Below are 26,430 nucleotides of genomic sequence, written 5' to 3' on the forward strand. Positions count from 1 at the left end.
AATCAGTGACTGGAAAGTTCCCAGATAATATATTATTGAATTCTCTATTCGTAGATTTGTGTGGAAAACATAAATTCCAGCTTATTTTTTTGTGCTTTTGAATTTGTACTCTCTGATGATATGACATCTACTGTATTCCTGGACCCTTTTGTATCATAGAGATCATGTTACCAGAGGAAAGCATTTTGTCATCCCACTGGATGTCACAGATGACTGACCTTATCTTCATCTAATAAAAGAAAACATCTTGGTCTTATGTTACCCTCCATACTATCACAGCATCAGTCACTGAAGTCCCTAAAAGATACATTTCACCTCAACAAAATCCCCAATGTCTAAATAAAATAACAAGGTTTACGTGCCGTGCTCACCCCCAGGATTTGAACTATTGTGACTTATTAACTAAATTGCGAGAGGAGGAGTGTTTTCTGGTGCAGTCAGGGCGAAGAAAAGTGTCAGTCACACTAACCGTTTATCACTGTGACACCTTTACTGGCAGGTCAAGACCTCATGATGGCCATTGAGCATTCAGGGACCTTCACTGAGCTGGCTGCCTACAGCTGCTGCTATCTGACTTGTGACATTTTCACACAGTCAGCACAATGTCGCAGCTTGTATGGAAATCGAGTTGTGGCTGTTGCGTGGTGCTGCAGGGGACCCGAGGCCGACACAAGAAGAATGGTTTCCCCCTCTTGGGCTGAAGACTACGAGTCTGCAGCCCAGCTAGCACCTCTGTGAGGCTGTACTCAAAGTCACAGTGGTGCTCTGAGCTAACATGCACACAGAGCTAACATGCACACAGTGCTAACAAGCTGATGAATATTCATCACGTTCATCTTCTCAGATGAGCAGGTTGCATTTGCTAATTAGCACTTAACACTAAGCACAGCTGAGGCTGGTGGGGATGTTTTGCAGATATGGGCATGAAATGTGTAGAATTGATCCTCTAGGGGCCTTTAAATATCTAGTTGTCAAGCTATTCAAAACGAATGATGACAATGTCTCATGGTGGCACCAAAGCCAGCGATTCATCATCTGGGAACCAAGAATGTCTGTACATAATTGCATGGCAATCCATTCGATGGTTGTGGACATATCTCAGTCTGGATCAAAGTGGTCGACCAACTGACAGATTTCATTCCATGAAGCCATGGTGCTAGCGCAGTGTTTCCCAAACCACAAGCGTATTTGTGCCTGAATGAAGGTTCCTGACCATTATTACTGCCATTTCTGCATCACTTTACATTATCTTGAATAGGTAAACCAGCCCCTTTGAAGAGATATACGTTCACTTCGTTATAAGCATGTGCTATTGAAAACATGTATACATGTTAAATACTTTATAAATGAGACCAAATAACTGCATTTAGCTGGAGTTAACGGGCTATTTTCTTCATTTCCTATCATCATTTAAACAAACAGAATGTTCTCTAGCCTTTCATATTAGATTCAATGTTATAAGTAAGTTACAGTTATCAGAACAGTAGGAACATTCAGGATCCCTGATGTGGCTTAAATGTGTACACCAGAACAGTGTTGAATAAAAGACTACGGAGGAAATTTTGCAAATTTATTTGGCGACCCTAATAAAATCTTCTGCGGACCCACCTGTGGGTCTCCACCCAGTCTTTGCCAATGACGGTGTGGCTAAAATCTTGCAAACACTACACCAGTTTAGGACGCTGGTTCCATGTCAACACACCCGCTGACTTGTCGACTTCGCTGAAACCTTCACTCGTCCTTGGATGTTTTCCAGAGGCAAACAGTGGCTTTTCACACCAGCAGTCATGCCGATCGTGCGAAACAGATGTTCAGCAGAAGAGAAAACCTCTGTGGCGCCGGAGACAAACAGATCCCTCTAACCTGTCATTTGAGCTTTCACTTTAGATAGGAAGAATATTAAGAGCGTAATTATCAATGTATGGTATATGTTGAAATCAAGTCTCTTTTTAGAGAAAACAAAAAAGATTAAAATGACTGCCTGGCTCAGAGAAGACAGTGGTCTAGATTCTAGAAACCACAGATTCTTTCCTCTTATTTCGGGTGGAGTCAAATTTTCCAAACAATGGTGAGGCAGTAATATAATATTGTAAATTACAGGAAGATTGTGGTTCTGGCCACTGATCGCAGCTGAATGTTTATATCCCTCTTGATGTGCTGGTTCCATTCCTCCAATAACACCTAAGAACATCTGTAGGATTTCATCTGATCTTCATCGGCTGCCCAAAACAATTCAGAACTAGGGATAACAAATTACTAAGAAATGTAACACATTTAGGAATGGAGAAACAATCTCAGGAAAATAACACAGTTGGTTTTGAAACTCATGTACAGTAAATACTTTGTCAAACATACTAAATTTCCATTTATTTCTATTGTAAAAATACCTAAAAAGTCTAAACTTAACTTATACATAGTTATTTTTAGGCAAATGATGCCTGCCTGCACCAGTGAAAACTTTTAGGAGCAGTTATAAAATCACAATACAAAGCTACCACAAATATGGCATTAAGAACAATATCAATTTATTTAAAATGTGGGAATCTTAAGGTTTAGCACTTTGAAAAAAATCAATGTTTTATCTGCTAAACTCTCTTTAAATCATTGATTTCTTTAAAAAAATATTGAGTGCAGTCTTAAATCTAAGGTAGCACTTGCAAAGATACGTGACACGGTGATTTAGTTTTCGTAGAGACAGAAGGAACATGAAGATGGAGTTGCAAAGCTGAAGATTTTAGGCCTGGACACATGATGAATGCACTCAGAGAAAGGAACGTTCAGCTCAGACATGATAGAGAACAGTAGCAAGAGACAAGCAGTCTGACCTCCCTCATGATAACCATGTCAGAGGTGGTCTGTTGATAAGGATATGGAACAGTCGACTAGATGGGCCCAGTGTGTGTGTGTGTGTGTGTGTGTCTCAGTCAGCGGCGGCCTTCTAACCTGGCTGCTGCTCGGTAATGGAGGAGATACAATCTGTAAGAATTCTGTGACCTCCACCCTTGTCCTGCCATTTACCCAATCAGGCTTAAGTGGGTGCAGGGAGTTGTTTTGCTAGGTTAGCTCACATACTGTAGGTCTTCAGTGTTCTTTTCAGTGGGGATGTGTATAAAAGTAACACCACTAATTGTGTTTGAATGTATTCCGGACCAATCCATTCAAAATTGTCCAAGCTGAAACTAATAGTCAATCGAGAGACTGTCTTGATAAACTATTAATCGTCATACATTATCTTTCAAGCATAAAAGCCAAGCATTCTGCTGGTTACAGCTTCTTCAATGTGTCTTTGTTGCAGGTCTTTGTGTTCTACTAAAAGCAATGAAAATAAGGTTAAGAAAAGGTTAATGCAGGCCAATTCCATTATCTTTATCTTATCCAGATCACTATCCTCCCTGGCATCATTGATCCTAAAATGTTTGATTAATGAGTGCTTTGCTTTCATTTTCTCTATTGGCAGCTTCTGTTAAAAGACGTTTAGGTTGTAGCGTCTTATACCGGCAGTGGTAAAGTCATCCCAGACTTAGACGGTTCCCCCATAAGTCACTGTGTGTGCTTCACAGGAGAAAACACTGACAGCTAAGAGGGGCCTTATTTGTTATGTTTTTTATGCTATGCATCTTATTAATATAACACTCACAGATGTTCCAGTCAATCTGAGCAAACAGAATATTTAGGTAATATGGCAGCTATCTCATTCAGGGTTATATCTATAACAAGATAAGAAGCTTATCTGTGTTCAGGACAGCACAATATGATGTTTGCTCACACCAACTCAAACACTGAACGCTCACGTCAACACCAATCAGGTCACTGATATTGGCCTTTTATTATGGCTTGGATATTAACTTGTATGGGTTGTAATGTTTGTCCCTGCTATGATCACACAGATGCAGCAAAACACTGCAATGCATTTTATTCGTTTTCAAATGATTTAATTACATTATTGTTTATGCTCATAAAGATTTTTAAAACTGACTCCTTGTTTTATGGAAATCAGTCCAATTTAAAGATTTTTACTCTGTACAAAATGTGGCTATTAAAAGGTTCACTCTAAAGCTGTAAGATACATTGTTCAAACGCTAACATACAAATCAACAGCTTTAAAAAGACACTGGTGTGGATATAAATGCAGTGAGGCACAATAAGAGCTCCTTTTAGATGTTTTTCTTCAATGGTAAAATATGAGTGAATAGCTATGACAATAATGGAACGTGAAGCTGCAGGCCCTTGGCAACGCTGCTCTTACAGGGACCATCCAGACTGATTTACACCCTGAGAAAGGCTTGTGTCCAAGGGCATAAATTTAGTTGCGGTGTGCATTGAGAAAATGGGAAGGCCCATAAACCAGCCGGGACAGAGAGAGAGAGAGAGAGCCAGAGACACAGAGAGAGGGAACAATGGGCAGCCATCAGGGGGAGAGCCCCAACAGCTGCAAAGCCCCGCATCCCAACACACACTCACGTGCACCCACATATATATTATCTTTCCCCCCCCCCCCCCCCCCCCCCACACACACAGTTTTCCTCTTCATACACTCGTCGGCCCGGCCATCTGAAAGGGAGCCAGCTAAGCAGATGCTCTGCCACTGCCTTCACAAAGGGTGCAAGTGACTGGTGGAGGGAAAAAAAGAAAAACAAACGACCTAATGTTCTACTGCGCTGTTGAGTCAGCATGCCGAGTCTCTTGACAAGAGCTTTTTTTGTCTTTTTAGTTAACTCATTGCGTGTATATGTGATGTCATACATTCCAATTTTGTGAATTAGTGAGCTGACACCGACACAAGATGTGTATCCAAGATGTCTTGTGAGGAAGCCATATCCCTAAATGATAAATGATAGCATAGTGACAGTAACCAGCGGTGAACAAGGTGTTACATCCTTTACGCAAGTAGCAATACCACAGACAAAATGCTACATTACAAGTCCTGAAATCAATATACAGATTTAATATCAGCTAAATTTGCTTTCGACCACGTTATGTGGTGGACCAAAACCACTCAGCACCAGGCTATTGCTTCTGACCAAATAACAAATATGTAGTAAATAATAGGGGTGGGAATCACCAGAGATCCCGCGATACGATATTTTCACGATACTTAGGTCACGATATGATATTATCACGATACTGCGATATTATCACGATACTGCGATATTCTGAGTATTGCGATACCATAGGCCTATATTGCGATTTATTACTTTTTTCAACTTCAAATGATGTCCCCAAAGGAAAACTGTGTCAACATGTTTTATCTAATAAGATAAAGTTTTCAGTCTGTTCATCTCACTTCAATCATTTTTATTGCAGCAAAATAGGATTGTCAAGCAGACAGACTGACCAACAATGTCATAAATGTTGCACGAACCTGACAAACTGAATGTATTACTACATAGTCCATCACTGCATGTACATGTACACTGCTCTATTACTGCATACTAAGAGGTATCACGAGACAAAATCTGATTTTCAGGAATGCAAGACATTTGCAGCATTAAAATTGCACTAATAGATGTTATATGTCAAAGAGATATGGCTCATGCCCTCCAGTGAATGTGTGGAATAATTGCAACACTACTTGTTTGTGTCCTCCCTGATGCATATGCCTCTTTTCCGACCCTCGCCTCTCCCCCCACGCTCTCCCTTTTTCTCTCTGCGACACACAAACACACTACGCATCCTACAAGTTTTGACCTGTAAATAAATGCCCAGACAGGGTCTAGTCAGTCAGATGGGGAGGCAGGCCGAGGCGTCAGGGCCCACACGGCTCCTGCAGAGCAATAACAGATGCTTATCATGTTTTACTGGGGGTAGTAGTGGCGGTGGGGTAGAATGGAGGGTGAATGCGGGGCCCTGTCGATGAACAGTCTCCGACAATGAATGCCCTGAATCATGGGTAGACATTTTACCTTAGAAAAGAGAGGCAGTAATGCCAGGAGGGTTATAATGCAGTCGGATTCAGTCAGAGAGAGGGGGAATGTGTGTGTGTAGGTATTTGAGTTGAAGTATGTGTGCCTTAAAGAGAGGCGGAGAGCGCATGTGCACTCATACACCCACTGCAGCTTTTCAGCAGCTCATCCTCTTGCACATTCCAAGTAGAGGCAACAGCAAACAAATGGCTTAAGGTTCAAGTGAAGTATGTTTCATTTCTTTCTCTGCTGTCTCGGACGCTCTCAAAGTGCCGGGCTGGGCTGCGAGCAGGGACATGGGTTAGCTGCAAGGTCAAAGAGGAGAGGATTACTCAAGATACACTTCAGATAAAAGTGTCAGCCCGATAATCGGCAGTGATCCATCATCTGGCAGGCTGCGCTTTTTAGGTTGCCGTTGCCATTGGAGGATGAAAAATAGCCTTTGCGGGTGTGTAATAATGAAGATGAAACTACGAAAAGACACATTCCTCATGACAGACACAATCCTGCTCATTTGTAAATGGTAAGAGACGATCCGGAGCCGCTAGGTTATCGCCATCCTCCTTATTGCTTCTCCGTCGTTCTCTGCAGAGGGTCGAGCTCATTTTTTCCCCTGAGACGAGAGTTGTTTCCCTGCTGTTTGCTGGAATGCCTTCACAGCTACCAGTGAAGGTGGTAATTTAAAGTCCTGGCTCCCTGCACTCAAGCAGAATTTATTTCACCTTTCGGGAACAAATATGTGTTGAATTTCAATAGAGAGGCTGCAGCTATACATTTCACTTACCATCCCCCAGACCCAAAGTTACATTCTCATCCTGGGTATGAGATTACATTTATACAACTGCATTACTAAAAAGGAAACATTCAGATAATAATCGGAGCGTTCCTCATCCTTAAAACGCATTTGTACTTTTTAAAGGTATATTGAATACACTGGCAGTACGTGAATAAGTACATTTACTCCAGTGCATATCATTTTGAGGTAGTTTTACTTAAAAGTATTTAATGCTTCTTCCTATTCCTAATATTGTATTTTGACTCCATTTGACAAGAAGTTGTTTTTCACATTAAAAGCTTCATCCAAAATATAATCAGCTTCTAAAATATGTTATATTGTTATATATTGTTATAGATAAAACTACCCCAAAATATATTAAAACACTCCATTTTGACTACATGAAAATGCTGCTCACGTGTTAATGCATCATAGTATTATGATAACCTATATTTAATTTATAGTACATTTTGCTGATATTTTGTAGTTTTTCTTTAGTACAAGCTTACTCATAAGAGTATTTTTCTATTGCAATATTTAATACGGTAGTATATATATTTTTTTTTACTTAAAGCTACTGCAAGGAACATTCATTTTGTGTTGATTTTGGCTGTCCCGAGGACAAAAGTGGTAGTGTTTTTTAGTACCAGCAGAGTCCCTTTTCGAAAACCTCTAATTGTACTGGTCTGGGTCTGATAGCCTGCTCCGCTCAGTCCTGGTTCTGGTTCTGGAGTTCCTTCCTTCCCCTCCTGCGGGCCCAGTAATACGACCTAATATAGGCCTCCAGCAGCGTGGTGTCAGTGGTGGCTCCGAGTGAGGACCGGAGGAGCATTGAGGCAAAGCTCTGCTCCCGGCAGGAGGAGGACGTGATACTACTGGGCGCTGAGCTCTCCTCCTCCCTCCTCCCGGATTTTGTGTCTGTCCTCGGAGGGCTGCATGGTCACTGCCGGATGTCCTGTTGGAATCTGCTGAAGGAGTTTCTGGTCAACCTGAATGATTTCATCTGAACTATATAGAAATAGACAAAATTCGCGTTTACTTATAGATCATATTGAGGCATCAGTATTACAATCGGACTGTTTCATAACCAGTTTAAAGTGCCTCACCATAACTTTAAGTAAAATAGGCTTTAAGCATGATTGATGTTGTGTCTGAAACTAATTATTTTGTATTATTGATGAACCGGTAATTAAGATTTTAAATTTGCTTTAATGATTTATCAACATTTGAAACAGCAGAATTGATGACTTGTGATTAAAATGTTACATTCATGAACATTTATTGATGACAAGAAACAAAAGCGAGAGGGATTTTCAACAACCTGGCAACCCAAAGGTTCTTCATGGCTTATAACCATAGATAATAACGATAAGAAGGCTAGAGACAATGAGTCCACCAGTCGACTGTTTGAAAATGAATGTGCAACTTTTTTCTTCATTATAAGTAATCTCAATAAAAAATGTCGTGTTCCAGATTTTCAATTATGATGATGTGCTGCTTTCCTAGAGCGTCAAGCATTAACAAGATTAATGCATTATGCGTTTGTTTTGAGTATGAGTTCTTGAAATACTCTCTCAGTCATTTATCTGCAAGGTCCCTGAACTTTGAGCCAGGAAAATATGCCAAATAGCCCATCTGAGCTGCAAACATGAGGAGAAGGTGAGGTGAGGCGCTAGAGAGAAGTGCAGAGAGGGAAGAGGGGGCGTGTGTGGAGCAGAGAGAGAGACAGAGAGAGACAGAGAGAGAGAGAGAGAGAGAGAGAGAGAGAGAGAGAGGTGGTGCAGTTAAGCTGAGTGAGCCAGGAGTGAGTGAGGCGACAGAGCGGAGGTGACAGCGGAGAATGGAGAGGAGCCCGTCCGCCCGGCGAGCTTTGACCGCGGCGAGCGAGGAGAACCCACTCGGCCCTTTCCTTCTGGAGCCATCGTGCTGAAAGAAACCGGGAGGACTTAACTGGGGGGCAAAGGAAAGGAATGGCTGATCCTCTGCGGAGGACTTTATTAGCGAAACTCCGGGGGAAGAAATCCAAGAAAGGAGCGACGGTCGGCGGTGGATACTGCGCTGCTGCTGCGGCGAATGGGGGCCGAGAAGGTAAAGAAAAAGTTTTGCAGACGCAGCGCGACTCCGACGAGGCTCGCCCGGTAGCAGTCTCGCTCGCGCGGCTGGATTGCACGACAGAGAGAATGAGTACGTACGAGAATTGTGTTGACGGGGCGATGGTGCAAACGGAGGGGGTTGTTGTAGTAGTCCGGGAGAGTCGCTCCGCAGTGTCGTCCGGCGCACGTCCCCAGGAGCGGAGCAGCGGGGGCAGGGTTCGGGTTAATGAGGAGCTCCCGGGGGTCTCACTTCAAAGAGACGTGCGCTTTGGGGGGCACGAGTTTGGGGAGGCAGATAGGAGCCACCGGGGGCCCAGATGCGCCGGCAAAATCGCGTTATCTGCGGGGGTCCCGCTCGGAGGACCGCATGTCCAGAGGAAACACTACGTCTCGGTGCCGCGGCAGTGCAGCGTCGGGGATTCAATCGGGTTCGGGGACAATTCAAATCACGTTTTATACCGAGCACAGGTAGAGCCGCATGCCGGGGTAGGCAAACCACCAGAGGGCCGGGTTGCTGCTGCTGCTGATGGCGATGGGACGGAGCACAGAGACCGGGGACACTGCCGGCACATGGCAGGGACAGTAGTTCATGAACACAACGCCAACCGGAGTGTTGACAACAACCAAACTTCGGAGACACACTCGCTCGTTGTGCGTCCAAACAGCACGCAAAGAAACACGGAAGAAAACATCGTAATCAGAAACGTTGAGAGTTACGGGCCCGAGTACGCAGCGGACATCAGAGGGCCTGCGGGCGGTCTGCAGAGCCCGACCTTTTTCCCCACAGAGTTAGAAATATGCGACATTAACGTGGCGTCCCTCTGCGCCACAGAGGGGTCACTGAGATACACTTTAGATGGTGAAGATGAGGATTATTATGATAACGAAATTCTGCCTTTTTATGAGACGATCAGAGCAAAAGGTGATGGAGATATTGCAGAGCTGCCACAGCCTGGTCAGGATAAAGGACAGCTTGATGGTAGTAACAGTGCCCAGGAAACAGACAGGCTCAGGAGCCAGCTGAAAGAAGCTTATTACCTTCTTATCAATGCTATGAATGATATCAACCTGGATGTCCAACAGATGAGCGGTGGTTTAACTGAGCAGCAGGCCACCTCCTCCTGTAGTAGCCACTCCAGGGACAGCCTGTGCTCCAGGTTGTCCGCCAAAAACATGGACAGTGACTCCTGGTCCTCGGGAGGCGACCACAGCCCCCAGCAGGTGTCTGACACTGACTCACTCCTGCTTTGCCTCAGTGGGAACCTCGAGTCAGGCCTCGAAGGCCGGCTGAACAGCAAGAGTATGGTGAACCTGTCCTTGACCAAGAGGAGACCCACATTACGGCGCTCTGTGAGTGACGGAGCTGTCAGGCCTGCAGGTGGCCCCTCACTCTGTGTTCAGAACCCTGGAGGTCCAGACACCAGTGGTGATAACGGGGCCGCAGAGACAAGAGTAGGGGTCGAGCTGTCAGAACCTCAGGTGCTTTGCAACGCCGACAGCAGCGATGAGCTGCTACAAGACGCCGGCGACGAAGACCGCGGCGGGCAGCTCGACGAGAGCAGCGGCTCAGTCAACAGCCTCGCAGGTTCTTCGGACAGCAACGCGGATGCGTCTACAAACCAGGGTCACGACGACAAGCGGGAGCCCCCTGACGTCCGAGCGCAGGGGGCCCACAGTGTCAACAAGGGCCACGGCGTCACTGTCAACAAGATGCAAGAGTGGATGCACAAGGGGCGTTTGCTGTCCTCTGAGATGAAGCAGCGCATCGAGGGCTCATCTTTGCCCCGCGGCGGAGGCCAAAGCCAGGACCGGCCCTGTCCTCAGGGTAACCTCGGCGTGTCTAAAGCGGGGGTCCCGACATCCAGCCGAGGGGTTAAATCTGTCAAGGCCAAGTCCCCACAGCACCAGCAGCCAGGTAGGAAGGCTACACGGAGTGGCCTCAACTCCCGTGGATCCTCTAAATCAGAGACCTCTCCCCCTCCTTCCTCCCGTCTGATTATTGTCATCCTCCTCCACTCATAGTAAACTCCGTCTGGTGGCGGTTCACCCTGCACTTCTTCTTCTGGATGCAAAGCAAAGGGACGAGACACCTCAGACCTCTTTGCTTTCCCTTTTAAGATTCTCTAACCGGTGGCGGGTTCTGTCCTTCACACTAATTTAGGTGCATTTTAACACTAAAATTAATCGCACATCAGGTTTGTAGGTCACTCACAGTGTAGTTCAGTAACAACTAACTCTCTCTCTCTCTCTCTCCTGTGTAGTGGTGTTTTTCCTGGTGTTGGTTGGTGGTGGGTTGGTTTATGTGTATGTGAATGACTCGTACGAAAAATGCCAAATGATTTTCTGATTGTGCTTTGATGTTTTTGTGATGTGGTGGGAAAAAAAAAACAAGAAAACATCTGCGTCATGGAACCGTTGACAGTAACGGGGACATCATGTGATACCAAATGAGCTGCAACTTAAATGTGAGATAGTCGGGCATTAGGTGGGCTGCACATTGGTCTAAACTTTACCGAGTCGGCAAAACAATCTCACCACAAGGTCCATTTAGTAGCTTTTCTGGAGCGTTCAATAATATCACCCAATTTTCCTCTGCAAGATGGAGTTTGCCCGGTACTTCTTATCCATGTTGACACTCGTGACCACTTATTATACACATTTAATGGCATTTACATCATTTGATGCTTTACACTGCCTTGCAGTGACGGTAACCTGCAATACATTACAAGGGGTGCACGTTTTGCATTTACATTTAGTCACCACTTCACTGGGTAGTGCATGGATTTACTCCATGCATTGCTCCTTTTGTCCACGCTGCCCTGAACTGACTGCGAACAGGGCCGTTTGCTAGTTTCATCACAGGATTCGGACACTGCCTGAGTGGAAAACGTTGTATTGACATTTGTTGCACACGATGTGGAAACGGACTGGTGTGGATCAAAGACATGTCACCACCTTTTTGTTCTACCGCTCATGGCGTTGTATGTGTGCGTGTTTGTGAGTGCCAGTGTGTGTGTGTGTGTGTGTGTGTGTGTTGTTCAGACAGTGTTTTTCCAGAGTGAATCAATGGCGGTTGTTGACTTGTCAGTGTGCTGTGCTGCTAGAAATAGAGTGTGATCTCTGAGGCTGCTGTGCGGAAGGCCAGTGTTTGACTTCCAGCCACAGTTGGCCCGAACATAGCTCCATCTTTTACAACTCAAACTCTTTCCTCTGCTGTGTTGTAGTTCAAATAAAGTCGGGGCACTTCTTGGTATTAGTTTCCAAGGCCTCTTTCCCCCACTTAATTCTCATTTTTTCCCCATTTTGCTGAGCTTTCCCTTCCCTGTCCCCACTGAACTTTTCCACAGCTGTGGCCAGAGGAATCCAAAGCAGTGGAGAAGCCACTGCAGTTATTCTCTGTGGTAGTGGTATCTGTGTGTGTGTGTGTGTGTGTGTGTGTGTGTAGGGGGGGGGGGGGGGGGGTTGGGCTGTCATGTTGCCTTCCTCCCCAGTCGTTTGCACTGGACAGCTCCCTGGTAACTTGCATTTTAAAGAGACTCTGGGTTGAATATTTAGGATGCCATTCCCGTTGTTTAACTTGTTTGCGTTGTGTCACTTAATTCCTTGCCATGAATGAACAAAATGAAGGGCGATTAAGCATTTATTAAGGTCAGCTCTGGGCTTATCTTGCCACTGTGGGCCTCTCAGCACCTCACAAAGAGCCATTTAAAAAGAAGAAGAAAAAAGAAATGCCAAAGCTCTCAAAGGCTCCAGTGAATTGCTTGTCTTGGCTTGAAACTCTTCATTGAGTTTATGGCTTTATTCTGAACGAATGCAAATATTTATATAATTCTGGCTTTCTAAAAATAGACCCGTTCCTCCTCCTGAGTGCTACTTGGAAATGAAACTTCACTATGAAGTCACAGGACAACAATATTGGCTTAATTATACTGCAGCTAATTAATTTCTGTTCTGACTTGTTCTTTAATTACTGTGTGCAAAGAAAAAAGTCTATTATCACCCACAGCTGTGTGTGTGTGTCACTTTTTATGTATATGTGTGGGTGGGTGAGGGATATTGTGCACATGAGCATGCATATGCACATCTCCGGTGTGTACATGCATGTTTGTAGTTGCAGTTGGAGGATTTAAAGTTGTGTTGTGCTGTGCTGTGCTGTGGCAGGGGTTTGGCTTGCCCGGCAGGCAGGCTTCATGTTTTGGCCAGACCTGAACTCAGGAGTGGTGTGTCAGTCAAAGCCGACGTTGAGACTGAGCCATAGACACCACAAACAGAGGTGTGAGATCCTCTCCTGGGAGGCAGATACAGAAAAAGAGTGAAAAGCCTTTTTTGTAACTCCCCCACAACAGCTTTTAAAGGAATAGTTTACCAGAAACCAAATAAGCGTATCTCCCATAATGTCATAGAGTTAGATATAAACTATTGGCAGCAGCCATAAGTTAAACTAATGAGATGTTAATCCTTGCTTGGTTAGTAGATTCAAAGCTATAATGAGTCGAAAGTTCAGGTGTAATGTGATCCTCCTGCTGTCAAGTCATGTCAGAACGATGTGGCATTTGGTTTTCTGCGTTGTGCCAGAAACTTTGTTACTGAGCTTCAGAGTTGTCAGTTTTTTTTAGTTTTTTTTACATAAATTGGTTATGTCTGGTGCGTCTGTGCTCTGACAGATTTATGCAGAATGGTAGCCCTAAAGACACATCAGGTGATAAATGAGACATTTGAGGCACCAGGTTTCATACCAGGATGGTTTATTAGATGAAAAGGTCACATGATGGTGTCTGCAAAGAGTGTGGGGCAAACTAGAGACTTTAAATGATTGATTATCCTTGAAACGCACTGGATTGTATTTAATAGGCGGCAACATTTTATCTGGAGCTCCTGCACAACGCTTTGTTGAAGAGCCTTTTAAGGACTTGTCTTGCAATTAACAGTGTTTTGGACCTAATTGGGTCACACTGTTAGTCCGTGTGCCTTTGTCCAGTCCCCCTTCTTAAACACTTTTTATCAGTTCTTTTTTTTTTTTAACAGAAACAATGAGACGAGACAGAAGAGTAACTGAAAGAGCTGCAACATTGAAAATAATTTGGGTTTCACGCCAACGCTTTGAGTAGGAAGTGGCAATAAGCGTTCGCAGGCTGTGCTGCCAGGACGCCTCAGCGGGATGCAAGTGTTGACATGTGATGGACCCTGGACGATCTCAGCCCTGCACGGGTGTAAAACGAAAAATCGACACTGAGGATCCTCATTACCATATGAATGAGCGTCAACAGGAATGCATGGCACACAGCGAAAGATTCCCTCTGAAGGGGGGGGGGGGGGCCTGAAACTCACAACAAAGTGTTGTCTATGAAGGAGAAAACTAGCTGGTGTGTGCTTTGCACTTATCAAAAGAGATGGAATTCAGGAAATAAAGGAAAAGCCTATGGGAAAGTGGATCGAGAGAAAGATTCAGAAGATTAAGACATGAATATAATTGGGTTTACTGTCAGGCTCATGTGGCACGGGTCCATACCAGCACAACCAGGAAATACGCTTTTTCTTTATGTGTTTGCATTCCTTTCGGCATCTCAGACAAACCCATACCACTCCTCCCCGGCCACCTCTCCCTCTCTTTTTCTCTTTATGTTCTCACACGGACATGCACCCTTGTATTATGTGCTCTGGCCATCTGCTACCTTCAGGTCAGGGGTGTGTGTGTGCCCTGAACACATCGTCTTCATGCCATCGCTGCACAGGGAGCCAGGCGGTGTTTGCTCCGTTATGGAAATTTCTCTTCTCTTTTTCTTTGCTTTGTGTCGATCGGGGTTCAGTATAGGATCTTGTGATGGTCATCGGCCTCTCCTGCCAAATCAACAACCAGAGGGAGAAGGAGCTGTTTTCTTTATTTTACTTCCTTGGAAAGCTGTCTTGTCATATGTGGTAACATACTAATTGGCATAAATGAAAGTTTAACTTTATAGAGTCAGCTGATCATTTTCATTCTCAGTTAATCTGCAGGTTACTTTCTCAATTAGTTGTTTGTTCTTTAAAATGCCAAAATATTGTGAAGAATACAGACCCCAATTTCCTAAAGCCCGGGATGAGGTCTTTAAATGGCTCGTTGGGTGCAAAACTCCAATGTTTTTAGTTTACAATCGACAAAAAATAAGGCAAAGAAAACCAAACCCAAACCGTAAGACATTTCTCTTAAAAAATAAACTATTAATCGATCGGCTAATGGATTTATCAGCTAATTCTTGTAGCTGATACAAACACCATTTCCTCATTGTTCCCCATCCAAAAGTGTACTTATGGAATTTCTTTGTTAAAGGTGTGAAACTCTCTTAAATTCTCCTAGTTAGTTCTTTGCGTTTTGCCTCAAAGTGTCGAATAAAATGTCTTTTTAGTTTAGTATTTCAATGAACTTCTTTAGCTTATCTTGTAAAAGCAGCTCCCCTTGCTAACTGTATATTATTGCACATTAAATATTATTTAAAAGAAAAGCAGACTCAGAGATTCCATTATCGTTTTTTGTCTGATTAATGATTAATCAATCATAGATAGCTTTTCGTATCAAAAGCAGTTAAGGGGGGAAATGCTGACATACTTGAAGTGAGAAGTTGAGAGGAGCCGGACATGACTTGTGATGGTTTGACATGTGACACCAGTGAAAATGGCTAAAAGTCTCACTCATCAAGTCAAAACGAGTGTCCTGTCGTTGCTCTGGTGAAGGTGTAACTCCCGTCAAGCAGTGCGACAGTGGAAGGAGACGGCGGCGAGGCTGTAAATCTGGAGCTGTGGTCTGGAATGCTGCTCGTGTCAGAACACGCTTCCTCTTCCCGTTATGAAAGACCCCTGAAAGACGATGGCATGCTGACAACAACTCCATGCATAACCATCTCGCCTCTCTTCAGTCTTGCGTTACCAGATCGAGCGTTCGCAGGAGAGTCTGCAGTTTTTGGATCCGTCTTGGTTTTTAAAAATCTTTCTCCCAAAATGTTCTTCTCTACCTTTTTCTTACAACTTATTAATTCTTCCCCATCCACAAGTTTGTGATAGGTAATTTTTGGTAAGGGTGTACAACAAACTTAGCTTCTACCTCTTGAATTTTCATTTTTCTTTTGTGTCTGTGCCTCTAAATGACTTAAAATCCAGTGTATTTGTAATAGCAGTTAACCTTCATTTGATGTCGTTCATCTGGAGAGAAGACACTTGATTTTAGGCTAAAGAGCCTGTAGTTTTGGATCGGTCTTGCTCTTAAAAGCCTTTTAAGATTTCTTTGTAAACCCCAAGACTAGTGTACAAAAATATCAAAGTACTATTGTAATGCAGGCTACTTTTCTGTAGGTTTCATGTCGATTCAAATCTAAGCTTGCAGACAGTGTTTAAAGGGTTACAAGGAGGTCCGTGCCAGAACCGATGAAAACAAACCACCATAACAGATTATTACAGTTTGCCAGCTTGGGCCTACACATTAACTCTTGGGACTCAGTATAGCAGCAGAAAAACATACTGCATGTTTCCCCTTCACTCCGCAGTTGGCACATGTTTTAGCTACTGAGCTGCAGGCCCTCGAACGCATCATGATCCAGGCGAATGCAAACACACCGCTGGCTGGAAAACGTCCTTAAATTAAAGCGAGCAGAAATGAAGAAGTGCTTAGAGAGGTGCTTTATATCCAGGAAGTGTTGAGGTCTGTTTGAATTCAAATGAAACGGATGGCGGAGGGTCGGTGATGGGTTGCGTTCTTGTCGTTCAAGCTGTTTTTTGTTTTTCTTTCTCACTGTGGTGATTGTGGAATGCTTTTAAAAGTGGCCTCTCTTCTTGCAACTGAAATGTGTTTTTATTTACTCAGCAGTGTCTTATATAATCAGCTGGAACACAGAGGAATGGCATCCCAGAAGCAATTTCATCCCACGTTTTTTTTATTTCTCATATTTCTCAAGTGGGGGAAAAAAGTCGAGAAAAAATATTCAAGGCTTGTTGTTGTTTTGAGAGGAGCTCTCCTCACTGACCTGATTTTGAGGGAATTGGAGATGGTGATTATTGCGAGTTGCTTTATAAAATTGCCTTGCAGAGTTCAGAGACGGGTTGACTTCCAGAGACAAGTAAATCCCAGTGGAGCCCTCTGCTCTCTCTCCCTGCTGCTTTCAGGGCTTCGTCAATAAAAGCAACCAAGCAAAAAAAAAGAAAAGAAAAAACCTTGGTTTCAATCGACTGAGTAGGAGTTATGTACTTTGAAACCATGTGACGTTTTTATGTACTTCAGTTCTCTTCCATTGGACTGCTCTGGATTAATAATACAAACACATCGTAGTTGTTTTCTGACTCATTCACTTTTTTTTTTAGCAGCACAAGCTACTCATGCACATACAGGAGGCCCTCTGTTAGATTTCGATTTTGTAAAGTGAAAATATTCCCCAAGTCTGTAATTTGGTGGCTGTAGCTTGGCGCGCATGAAAATGCATGTCCTTGAGGAAAGGAGAAGTTGTCATTATAGCATGTGGAGGGGCTCGTCTGGGAGCCGCTGAGGATCAAAACAGTCTTTTACTCGAGCACTGCTGTACATGTCAGAGCAGGACCCTGCCCTCAGCACCTCGCTCTGCCCGTCACACACACGCACACACACACACATACGTTCAGAGTTTTTTTTTTTTTTTTAATCTTCTCATCCAACCTTGTGAAAATACAAACAAGCCAGATAGTTTGCAAAGGTGGTTTCTGATTTCTAATGAAAAAACGATTCTTACTTTCTGATCGGAAAAAAAACCATCCAATAAAACATAAACACACTCAGAGCTATGCAGCTCTTTTCATGCCCTCTTTTGGACATTAAGGGACCACATTAACTACACATACTTTTTTCACTACACTGGCTGTACTTCGCCCCCTTACACACACACACACACACACACACACACCCTCCCCTCTCTGCTCTATTTTCACAGCTGTAATGTCGGCGGTTTCTCACACTTTTCCAAGTTGCTGTGATGGAAGCTATGTGTGCGTTCAATCCCTCTATCTCGCTGTGATCTCTTTTTAATTCAAAGCCCACATATTCCCGAAACTGAGACTCCTGGAATGGGAAATCACTGGGGAGGGAAGGGGGGGATGTGCTCCAAGGGGACTGTGGTGGTGTGATTGAAAGTTTGCCTTTGGTCATAAAAACAAAATCACAATAGTCCATCCAAAAGTGATAAAACAAAAGGCAGCGACAGGACTGAGAGAAGGGATGAGAGAGGAAAACTATAAAACCTAATCACATTTTTAAGCGTTTCCACACCTGTGGTTTCTTGATGCAGATGTTTTCTTCAACTTGACAGAACATGAATAGTCTGACAATAAACATCCGATTCAGCCGTTAACTTCACCTCAATAATGACTTAAATCATGATCATGAAGATGATTAGTTGCGTGTTTTTTTTATGCCAAGAAGTTGTAACTCTCACTCTTTCTCTTTCCATCACGCCCTCAGCTTTCATTGAGAATGTCCAAACCCCCTGTGCTAATGGCCGTGAGGTGGGCAGGGCCAGTGAGTCTTCGTCATGGCGGCCACCGCTCACCACCATCACTGTCTCCAAGAAGCGCAACTGGCTGCAGCAGAGCTCCCTCGCGAAGAATCCCTGCACCAAGGACGAGCTGCAGGGAATGCTGGGAGCTGAGGAGGAGGGCTGCCATCAGCCGCCACCTCCTCCCAGTCCCTCTCCAGACCACCTGAGACACTCGGGGGGAGCATCATCACGGCCAGCCCGCCTGCACCTGCCTCAGGTCAGCTTCAACGGTCTCTCTGTTAGCAAGAGATTTGGGAAATATGCATATTTGCTTTCTTTGTGTTGCGGGGCATCATGCGTCGGTCGATATTTAGCATACAGACATGAGAGTGGTGTCGATCTTCTCATCTAAATCTCGTAAAGAAAGAAAAGTGACTTGGGACAGTGGTTGCTGAATGTTTCAGTTCAGGTGACATCATGTCTTTTCCTCAAAATGACAAACAGTCCACGATTCCCTTTTTAAATATAACAACAAAAGTTTAACAGGAAACTGCTGTCTTGGTTTAGATCAGCGTCGGTCAGGCCAAGGTGTCTCCTCACCCTCGGAGCGTGGACCCAGCCGAGGAGAATGACGCGGACGATGAAGGAGAGATCTGGTACAACCCGATCCCTGAGGATGATGAACTGGAGATGTCTCAGCGACCCTCCTTTCGACTGCGGGTTCCCCCCGGTGCAGAGTCCCAGAGGAGGCCCAGCAGGGGAGGGGATGCGGGCCATGATGGCAAGAACCCGGGGAGCGGCAGCGGCACCGTCGGACCGGAGGCGTTCGGGGAAAGCCTCGGTGGTGGTGGTGGTGGTTCAGGAGACGGGAGTCAGGGGAATGCTGTACATTCCACAGAGGCACTACATCTGCACAGACAGATGCTCGCGTGCAAACCACCGGAGGAGGGGGGGCCTTCCACCAGCAGAGCTACAGGTATGGCACAAAAAAAAAGACATATGCACACCTCCACTCATTCTTACTTTCCTTCCCTCCCTGCTTTTGTAGACTTTCCCTCGTAGTACTTTGGGCCAATGCTCGAGGGCCAATTCGTTTTGTCTCTCACACAGTCACTCAGATCTTTGTGGTTGCCCACACCTTGAGCACAAATTACAGCTGTTGAAATCGTTTCCAATCAACAGACTTATTTAGCTGCAAGTAATTCCTGGTTTACTACAGCTCTATTTAGAATCATATAAAGTATTTAAGTGTTAAGTTTGGGATAGTACGGCACCAAAAATAGAGTATTGCTGAGGTTAAAATACAAATGTAGCCATCCTAGCTCCGAGTTCTTTTTCTTGTTCTGCTCTGTTTGATAGGAGCAGACAGGAGCGTTGGCTGTCTAATCATATCGCTCCATATCAGTGTTCCTCATTAGTTAAACTCAGACAGACATTGGCCAGGAGGAATTCAACAGGCATTCCTCAGAGGAAAGAATATCCATTTACATACTTGTGACTGCAGCTCACACAAAGGGCTGTGGACGTCGTAAATTGATGGTTCTTAAAGGTTCTTTAGAGAACTCTCGCCTTGAAAGCTTGCTCATTAACACTGCTGTTATTGTGTATGCGGATGAAACAAAAATGCAGATTAAAGACCTGCAGAATTAACATAAGTTAATTGTTTTACTTGTGTGCTTGGAGATTGTTGACAACTCTGGTCTACAGCGACGGCGTAATGATGACAGCCAGCACACGGCTCCCTGTCTCTTAATAAGCTCGGTCTGTTTTTTTCTAACTTCCGACTTTTTGTTCTCTCTGATGTGGCAACATGGTAGTTTGAACCAATTGGCACATCTTGAGCTGAGCCTATAATTACGACTTTTGACAACACTTTTCTGTGGCACGCAACAGCCATTTCCAGTTGTAGGAGCACAAAGAGTGGCTGAAGTCTAATGCTTAAGCTTTTAGTCTTCACCGCCACAGTTTACTGCAGGAATAGAGCATGAAATGAGCTCAGAAATGTCTCTTTTTTTTTCTGTGAAATACAACCGTTTTAAAAGTTCAAACCACAAGTCATTGAAACCTGTTCCTATCAATAAAAGAATATAATGTAGGCTTCAGTTTTCCGTACATATGCGGACATATATATACATATACACATACATATAAAGAAACGGTTTATCTGACAGAGTGGAAAGTTCCTAACCTCTTGAGGTGTTGCATTATCTCCCAGAATAAATCTGCCCCATACAAGGACACAGGTTAGATTGGCTTGTTAAATTCCGTTGATCCTCATTGACTGGCATTAAACTCCTGGCTCTCTCTGTGACATCACGTGGGGCTCAGCAAAACTCTCTGTCCTGAGAGACTCTCCGTGTAGGATTAGGATTAAACCAGTCCTCGAATTAGTCTCGGTGTTCCGGCACAGGAAAGGCACTAATCAAAGCGCACGGAGCTAATTATATTTAGGCTATTTCTGCCTGCACCTTTTAATAGGTTTCAGTCCTAATATGCAGTACAGGTGAAATTAGCTGGTGTCATAAGGGGCTTTTTTTATGTCGGGTAAGCAGATGAGTGGACATAATGGGAGGCTTGCATTGCTTGCTCAGCTGTTTTAATGGAGAAGAAATTTAGTTCTGAGCTTCTGTGGAAAGAAAGGCTTTTTTTAATGTTCACTGAGCTGTCTACCTTTAAAAGTGATTCATTTTCCATCAACGTGCTACCATTCAAAGACCTTCACCTCATTTACATTCTGCAATAAGCTTCTGTTTAATGAGAGTAGCAGGTCTGTGATAGTGTGGGTTTACTGGTGCTCTGAGCGGTCGCTGTGAAAATGAGAAGCGGGAGCAGAAGTGTTTTTTTTTATTTTATTTTTTTTTCTCCCGCTCCGGAACTGCCTCCCTCTCTGCTGCCTGTTGACTTTGCAATTGATTCCTGTGGGTTTGGCGACGCCATCCCACACATTGCTGCAACTAAAAAGAGCAACAAGCCCGGCTACGTGTCATCAAAGAGGAAACAGTCATTACTGGTTTTTGTTTGTTTGTGGGTGCAGTGGTCCAAATCAAAAGAAAAGGTAGGAAGGTAAAATATTGCTCTAGTTAGAAGTTGTGTGTGTGTGTGTGTGTGTGTGTGTGTGTGTGTGTGTGTGTTGTGGTTGCTCTTAACTCAGTTTGAATTGGTTGCAGAATGACGTTGCGCTCCTCCTCCACTCTGTGTTGGGAGGTTTGGAGGATGGTTTTGGGAATGAAAAGGACAACAGCCTGCTGTGGGTGCTCACTCCACCCTTCATTCAGTGTCCCACCTCCACACTACAGGGGACAACATTTTGTATATTTTCCACTGATTTGTCAGATAAATTGGACCTTTACGGCTTCAGCTCACTGAAATAGGTGATGAGCTGTTTGCTCACAGGAAAGTTTGTTGTTACATTTACATTTAATACAAACAAAAATATCTGCACTGGTTGGAGGGTTATTGTTCAGAAAGATGCTTTGCCAGGTTCTGGCTGGTGGATAATGACAAATCTATTTATTTAGGCCAAAGAAAATCATGATACAACAGTATTTTAAAGCTTTATATACGCGTGTGTACCAAAATAGCAGATTAGGAAATGCTGTACCAAGCTAAACCTCACTAAACACATGCGTTTGCTGGTGGAAGCATCATTGTTACGCCACAGTGAGCCATATCTTCACCGCATCTACTGTATGTTTAGGATACCACATCACGTGTTGCCTCACTACATTTTGGGAAATGTACCCACGCCTCGTAGGGAATAATGACCTTTGATGTAAGCTTTAAGTACAGAACACAAGGAGTGCAGCCACAGTGTTGAACGCCAGTATTTTAGTCCCATCTTTTATTCACAAATGATATGAGTCCTTACAGACTCCACTCCATGTGCAGGGCTAAAGATTTGACAGGCCTTTCGTTGATTGAGCACGAATAGGAGCGCCTGCTGAATTAATGAAGCAGTGCAGATGTAGATGACTCTCTGCCACTATGGCTTTCCTCTGTCCGGCTGGCTGGTTCTTTTACCCTCACCGGATACACTCCAGACTCCTCGTGTGCTGCCTATTGACTGACTTTTTGTCCATCTGAATGCTCTATTTGTATGGAGAATAATGATTGATGGACTTTGGGGGGTGGTGAGCATGGTGTGTTCCCAATCTCTTGTTCTGTAGCGCCTGTTTGGGGAATCTGACTTGGCCAGCGCTCAGAATGGGATCAGAGCTATTTCTGGGGGTTGTTTTGGTCACGCTGCCTGCTGCGTTTGAGAGTTGGCCCGGCCTGCTAAAGTTACATGAGAGTTCAAGCCTCTGAGCTCAAACGTGGAATCTAATCTCTGCTGACGATTGCACGGTTGCACGGTTGCACGGTTGGGTCTGGAGGAAGAACGACTCGGAGGGGCAACATTGTGAGAGCAGCACTTCAAAACCAGAGCAGATTCCTTCGCTTGGCGCTAGATGTGAAGTTCGGGCCACATAGTTTTCTCATGGCTCTTTCTTTCTGGTCTGTTCTTCATTTCACTACCAGAGCAGCTGGAGAAAACTGTTCTGGTCTCTGTTTTGATGAGTGAAGGAGTTTTATCTCTGTACACTAATGCATAATCCTTCCTTAATTGGTCATGTATGCATTGGGGATCACAATAGACAAAGCGAACAACGCGTCAAATTCTGTCAAAAGGCTTTAGCGGAACTAACAGAAATCTAGTTAGCGTGAAACTAGCATTCGGAAATAATGCTTGCTGCACACGTAGTACTGTTTTAGGCATACTGAGTGTCAGGATCCCACAGTTTCCCCATTCTTCCTGCTGAGGCCTCAGGCCTTATTGTCTGTATCCTCATGTTTTTTGGTTCGGCAGATAAAAACTAAATTCTGGGTTCTTAACCCTGTTGGTATTGCATCCCACCACACAAGCAGCTTTTAAGGCATTTGCTGTTCTTTGCTAGCAGAAGAGAGTGACAAGGTGGCACCTTCACACAATGTGAAGTCAATGGGGAGCGATGAAGTGTTTTCCCCCTCTGTTGTGAGCGGGACTTAATTGTGCTCTGTCTCTATAGCATCTGTAGTTTAGTAGAATCTGATCTTGACCGTGTATTTGATGAGAGGTTTTCCTGGGGTGTTTATAACCCCCAACCACTGTCAGTATAAGGCTGCAACTTACTATTGTCATTATTGATTCATCTTTTGAATTTTTTGTTTTCAATAAAACAGAGGAAAAAAAGGTAAAAAGAATGCCCACAACAATTTCCCATGAGAGCCCAAAATGATATCTACATGTTGCCAGTTTCTGGACCGACAAAACCAAAAGATGTTCAATTCACTTTGATAAAAAGTAGCAAATCCTCACATTTGAAGGTCTGGAACCAACAACAGTGCAGTCGAGGTAAATGACCACAATCATTGATTCAGATGCGGTGGGGTGCCTCCATTATTAAACACTACAGAAACCCTTTAATCCTTTGTCAAAAAACTATTTTTGATTAATTGTTGTTTTCGCACTGCTGTTATTTTAGCCTATAAGGTATAGTGTCTCTCTGCCTCTTCGTGCCAGCAACAATAAATTCCACTCGTAAAACCATTCAATTAAGATTGTATCTCCACGAAATGCTGAGTGCTGAAATGTGGTTTGTTTTGAGGTTGGATAAGTCAGTCGCCAACACTCATCACGTAGCTGTTAGTGCCTTGTTGTTCAGATCGTGGCAGTGCAGCGAGGCCGGTGTGGCTGCAGGTTGTCCAGAATCAGCAGCCACTCTGTCGGTTGAGCTACAGCAGAGCAGGAATGCCTGCAGTGACAGGCGAGCTAGGCTATGTGAGGGCTACTTTGGCAGGGGGCCATGTTGTGCTAGTGAGAGGGCCTGCATGCTTGGATATATTAGCAGGGGTTTTGTAACCATTGTAATGAAACGGCCGGGCTCCCGCGGCCCCTGAAAGGCCTTCCAGCACTGAATGATTTAGAGCCAAAAGGAGAGGAAGCAGCACAGAGCCTGGCCACGGTCACCGAGTGAAGAAACTACAGGACAAGTATGCCATTCACCGCTTTATTTACACTCGCCTTGTTTGTCAGCACACCCTGGTCTTTTCTGATTTTACATTTAACACACACATTTGGCATACATGCTGGTACGCACACACACGCACACACTCAAGTGAATACAAGTGGTTTTACAGGGGTAATCAGGGACACCAGATTATTGTCTCCCTCCAAGGCTTATCAGAGTATGCTCAGTGTGTGTCTCTTTCTCTCACACACAAACACACATTGTTGTAGGCAAGGTCCCTAATATTGTATCACTGGAGGAAATTTCCCATTATCCGAGTATTATTTGGCTAGAGGAACAATTTGGCTCATGATGGACGATACAACTACCAGCCCTATTTGATAATGATCAGGTTGTCCCTCACACACACACACACACACACACACACACACACACCCTTCTCCTGCACCTGTTTGGTGCCAGCGTTGTGTGAAGCCCTCGTCATAAATTCCTGGGCTTTGTTAAGAGGTGTCAGTGGCCGGGTGCCTGAGGGAGGGCTGCAGGGTCATCGAGGGCATGTGTGCGTTTGTCTCGATGCATGCATATTGACATGCACTCTCTCTTTGTGTTACAGTAATATGGTGAGTGCACGTGCGTGTTAATGCGATGGGGGTGCACATAGTTACCCGGCTCAGGTGTCACCCAGAGAAATGCAGACCCTTTGCCCTTTGACCCTGGAACATGGCCCTGGAGGGTTGGGTGTCAAACCATCGCCCCTGAACCTCAGCTAGTGAGGTGTCACGTTACTCTCCTGGCTGCTGCCACACGGCCAAAGGCTACAGAGGACACAGCTGTGTGTGTGTGTGTGTGTGTGTGTGTGTGTGTGTGTGTGTGTGTGTGTGTGGCCACAGTCATTAACCATGCAACAGTCGCGAACTGATCTGCATTACATGGGCCAGTGGACGTTGCCCCAGTTCATGTCGATTGTCAATTCAATTGCACAACAGCAGGACACCGATGGCAGTTGTTTTGATTCTCACTCTTAAAGGCTTTCAGGTTATGTGAGATGAGAGTATTTGAGAGTATTACATAATCAAGTAAATGGACATTGATTTTGTCTTTTCTGTGTGCTGCATCAGCATTATTAAAGGTATGATCCAGCAGTTTTTTTTTTGAGACTCAAGACTTAAATACGTCTTTATTTAACACAACTAAGCTAGTTTTTAAAAGTATTGTTTTGGCATTGAAAACTAAAACTAGAGACAGGAGTGTCATTACTATAAATAAGCAATGGCATCCTACAACAACATTTGAACACTTTGAGCAGTTTTGATACATTACAGTTTCATAGCTACTTATATCATACATGTCATTCTCATTTTACTGGTAATACTGGTAATATAATGTGTAGAGAAATTAAGATCTCAAAAGTTTCATCATGTGCGTGGAATTTCACTCCTGAAAACCTTGTTTCAGACCTGACCAGGGCTCTCTGTGTACCCGACCCCACCCCAGATGTTGTTTGCCGAGTTTGCACCTCCAGTGCCCTCCACCCATGTTCTCCCTTCTCAGAGCGCCTCTGTGTCTATTATTGGCAAGAAGCTGTGACAGGGAAGGCTACTCAGCCAGGGGGGAAAAGGAGGCTAAACATGGTTTGGTGAGGAATGTGAGAGAACAGCCGTGTTCATTTGTACATTCACCAGCCAGCTTGCCAGCCTTCCAGTCGACCATCCAGACCTCTGAGTGCCTGGACAAGGGGCGCCTTTGTCCCCCATCTGCCGGCTACACCCTGCCCTGCTCCTGCACCCCATCTTACCCTTCTCTCCATCCTGTTGGACCTCCTCTGCCTCCCTCTTTTCACTTGTGGGCCCTCGCCCCAGAATAGCACAGCAGGTCCCCTCTGAAAATAGAGCTGGTGATGTTGGCAGGGTCAAGCTCTCTCTTTATCTCTCCCTCTCTTCTTTCAACTTTGTATCTCTTTGTTTCTCTCTGACAGAATCGCTCTATTGTTTCTCAGGTTTATTCAGAGAAAGTAATTATCTGATGAGAACAACAAAAACATGTATATTTGAAATGAGCAATCCAAAATCATGGATTATATGATCATCAAAGTAAATGTCTAGATGTGTCATTAGGCCCTGGACTTAGCGTCTTGTATACCATCTAGGCCAGATATAAAAGCCCTCCCCACAAGGCGTACGGAAGGTAAACCCTTCCTGCAGAGAC

The 26,430-nt window shown here is 44.4% G+C and overlaps 1 protein-coding gene across 1 annotated transcript in view; it reads left to right on the plus strand.

Annotated features, from left to right (window-relative positions):
* The first annotated feature begins 8,648 nt into the window (after positions 1 to 8,648).
* syde2 (synapse defective 1, Rho GTPase, homolog 2 (C. elegans)) overlaps positions 8,649 to 26,430 on the plus strand; it is a 38,826-nt gene continuing 21,044 nt past the window's right edge. Inside the window, exons 1-3 of the mRNA XM_076087827.1 lie at positions 8,649 to 10,686; positions 18,223 to 18,515; positions 18,806 to 19,214. Coding sequence (XP_075943942.1) covers positions 8,649 to 10,686; positions 18,223 to 18,515; positions 18,806 to 19,214 — 2,740 coding nt within the window. The remainder of the gene's footprint in view (positions 10,687 to 18,222; positions 18,516 to 18,805; positions 19,215 to 26,430) is intronic.

The sequence above is a fragment of the Anarhichas minor genome, unplaced genomic scaffold (genome assembly GCF_050575085.1).
Source record: "Anarhichas minor isolate MPS153535 unplaced genomic scaffold, ASM5057508v1 ptg000010l, whole genome shotgun sequence".
Taxonomy (NCBI): Eukaryota; Metazoa; Chordata; class Actinopteri; order Perciformes; family Anarhichadidae; genus Anarhichas; species Anarhichas minor.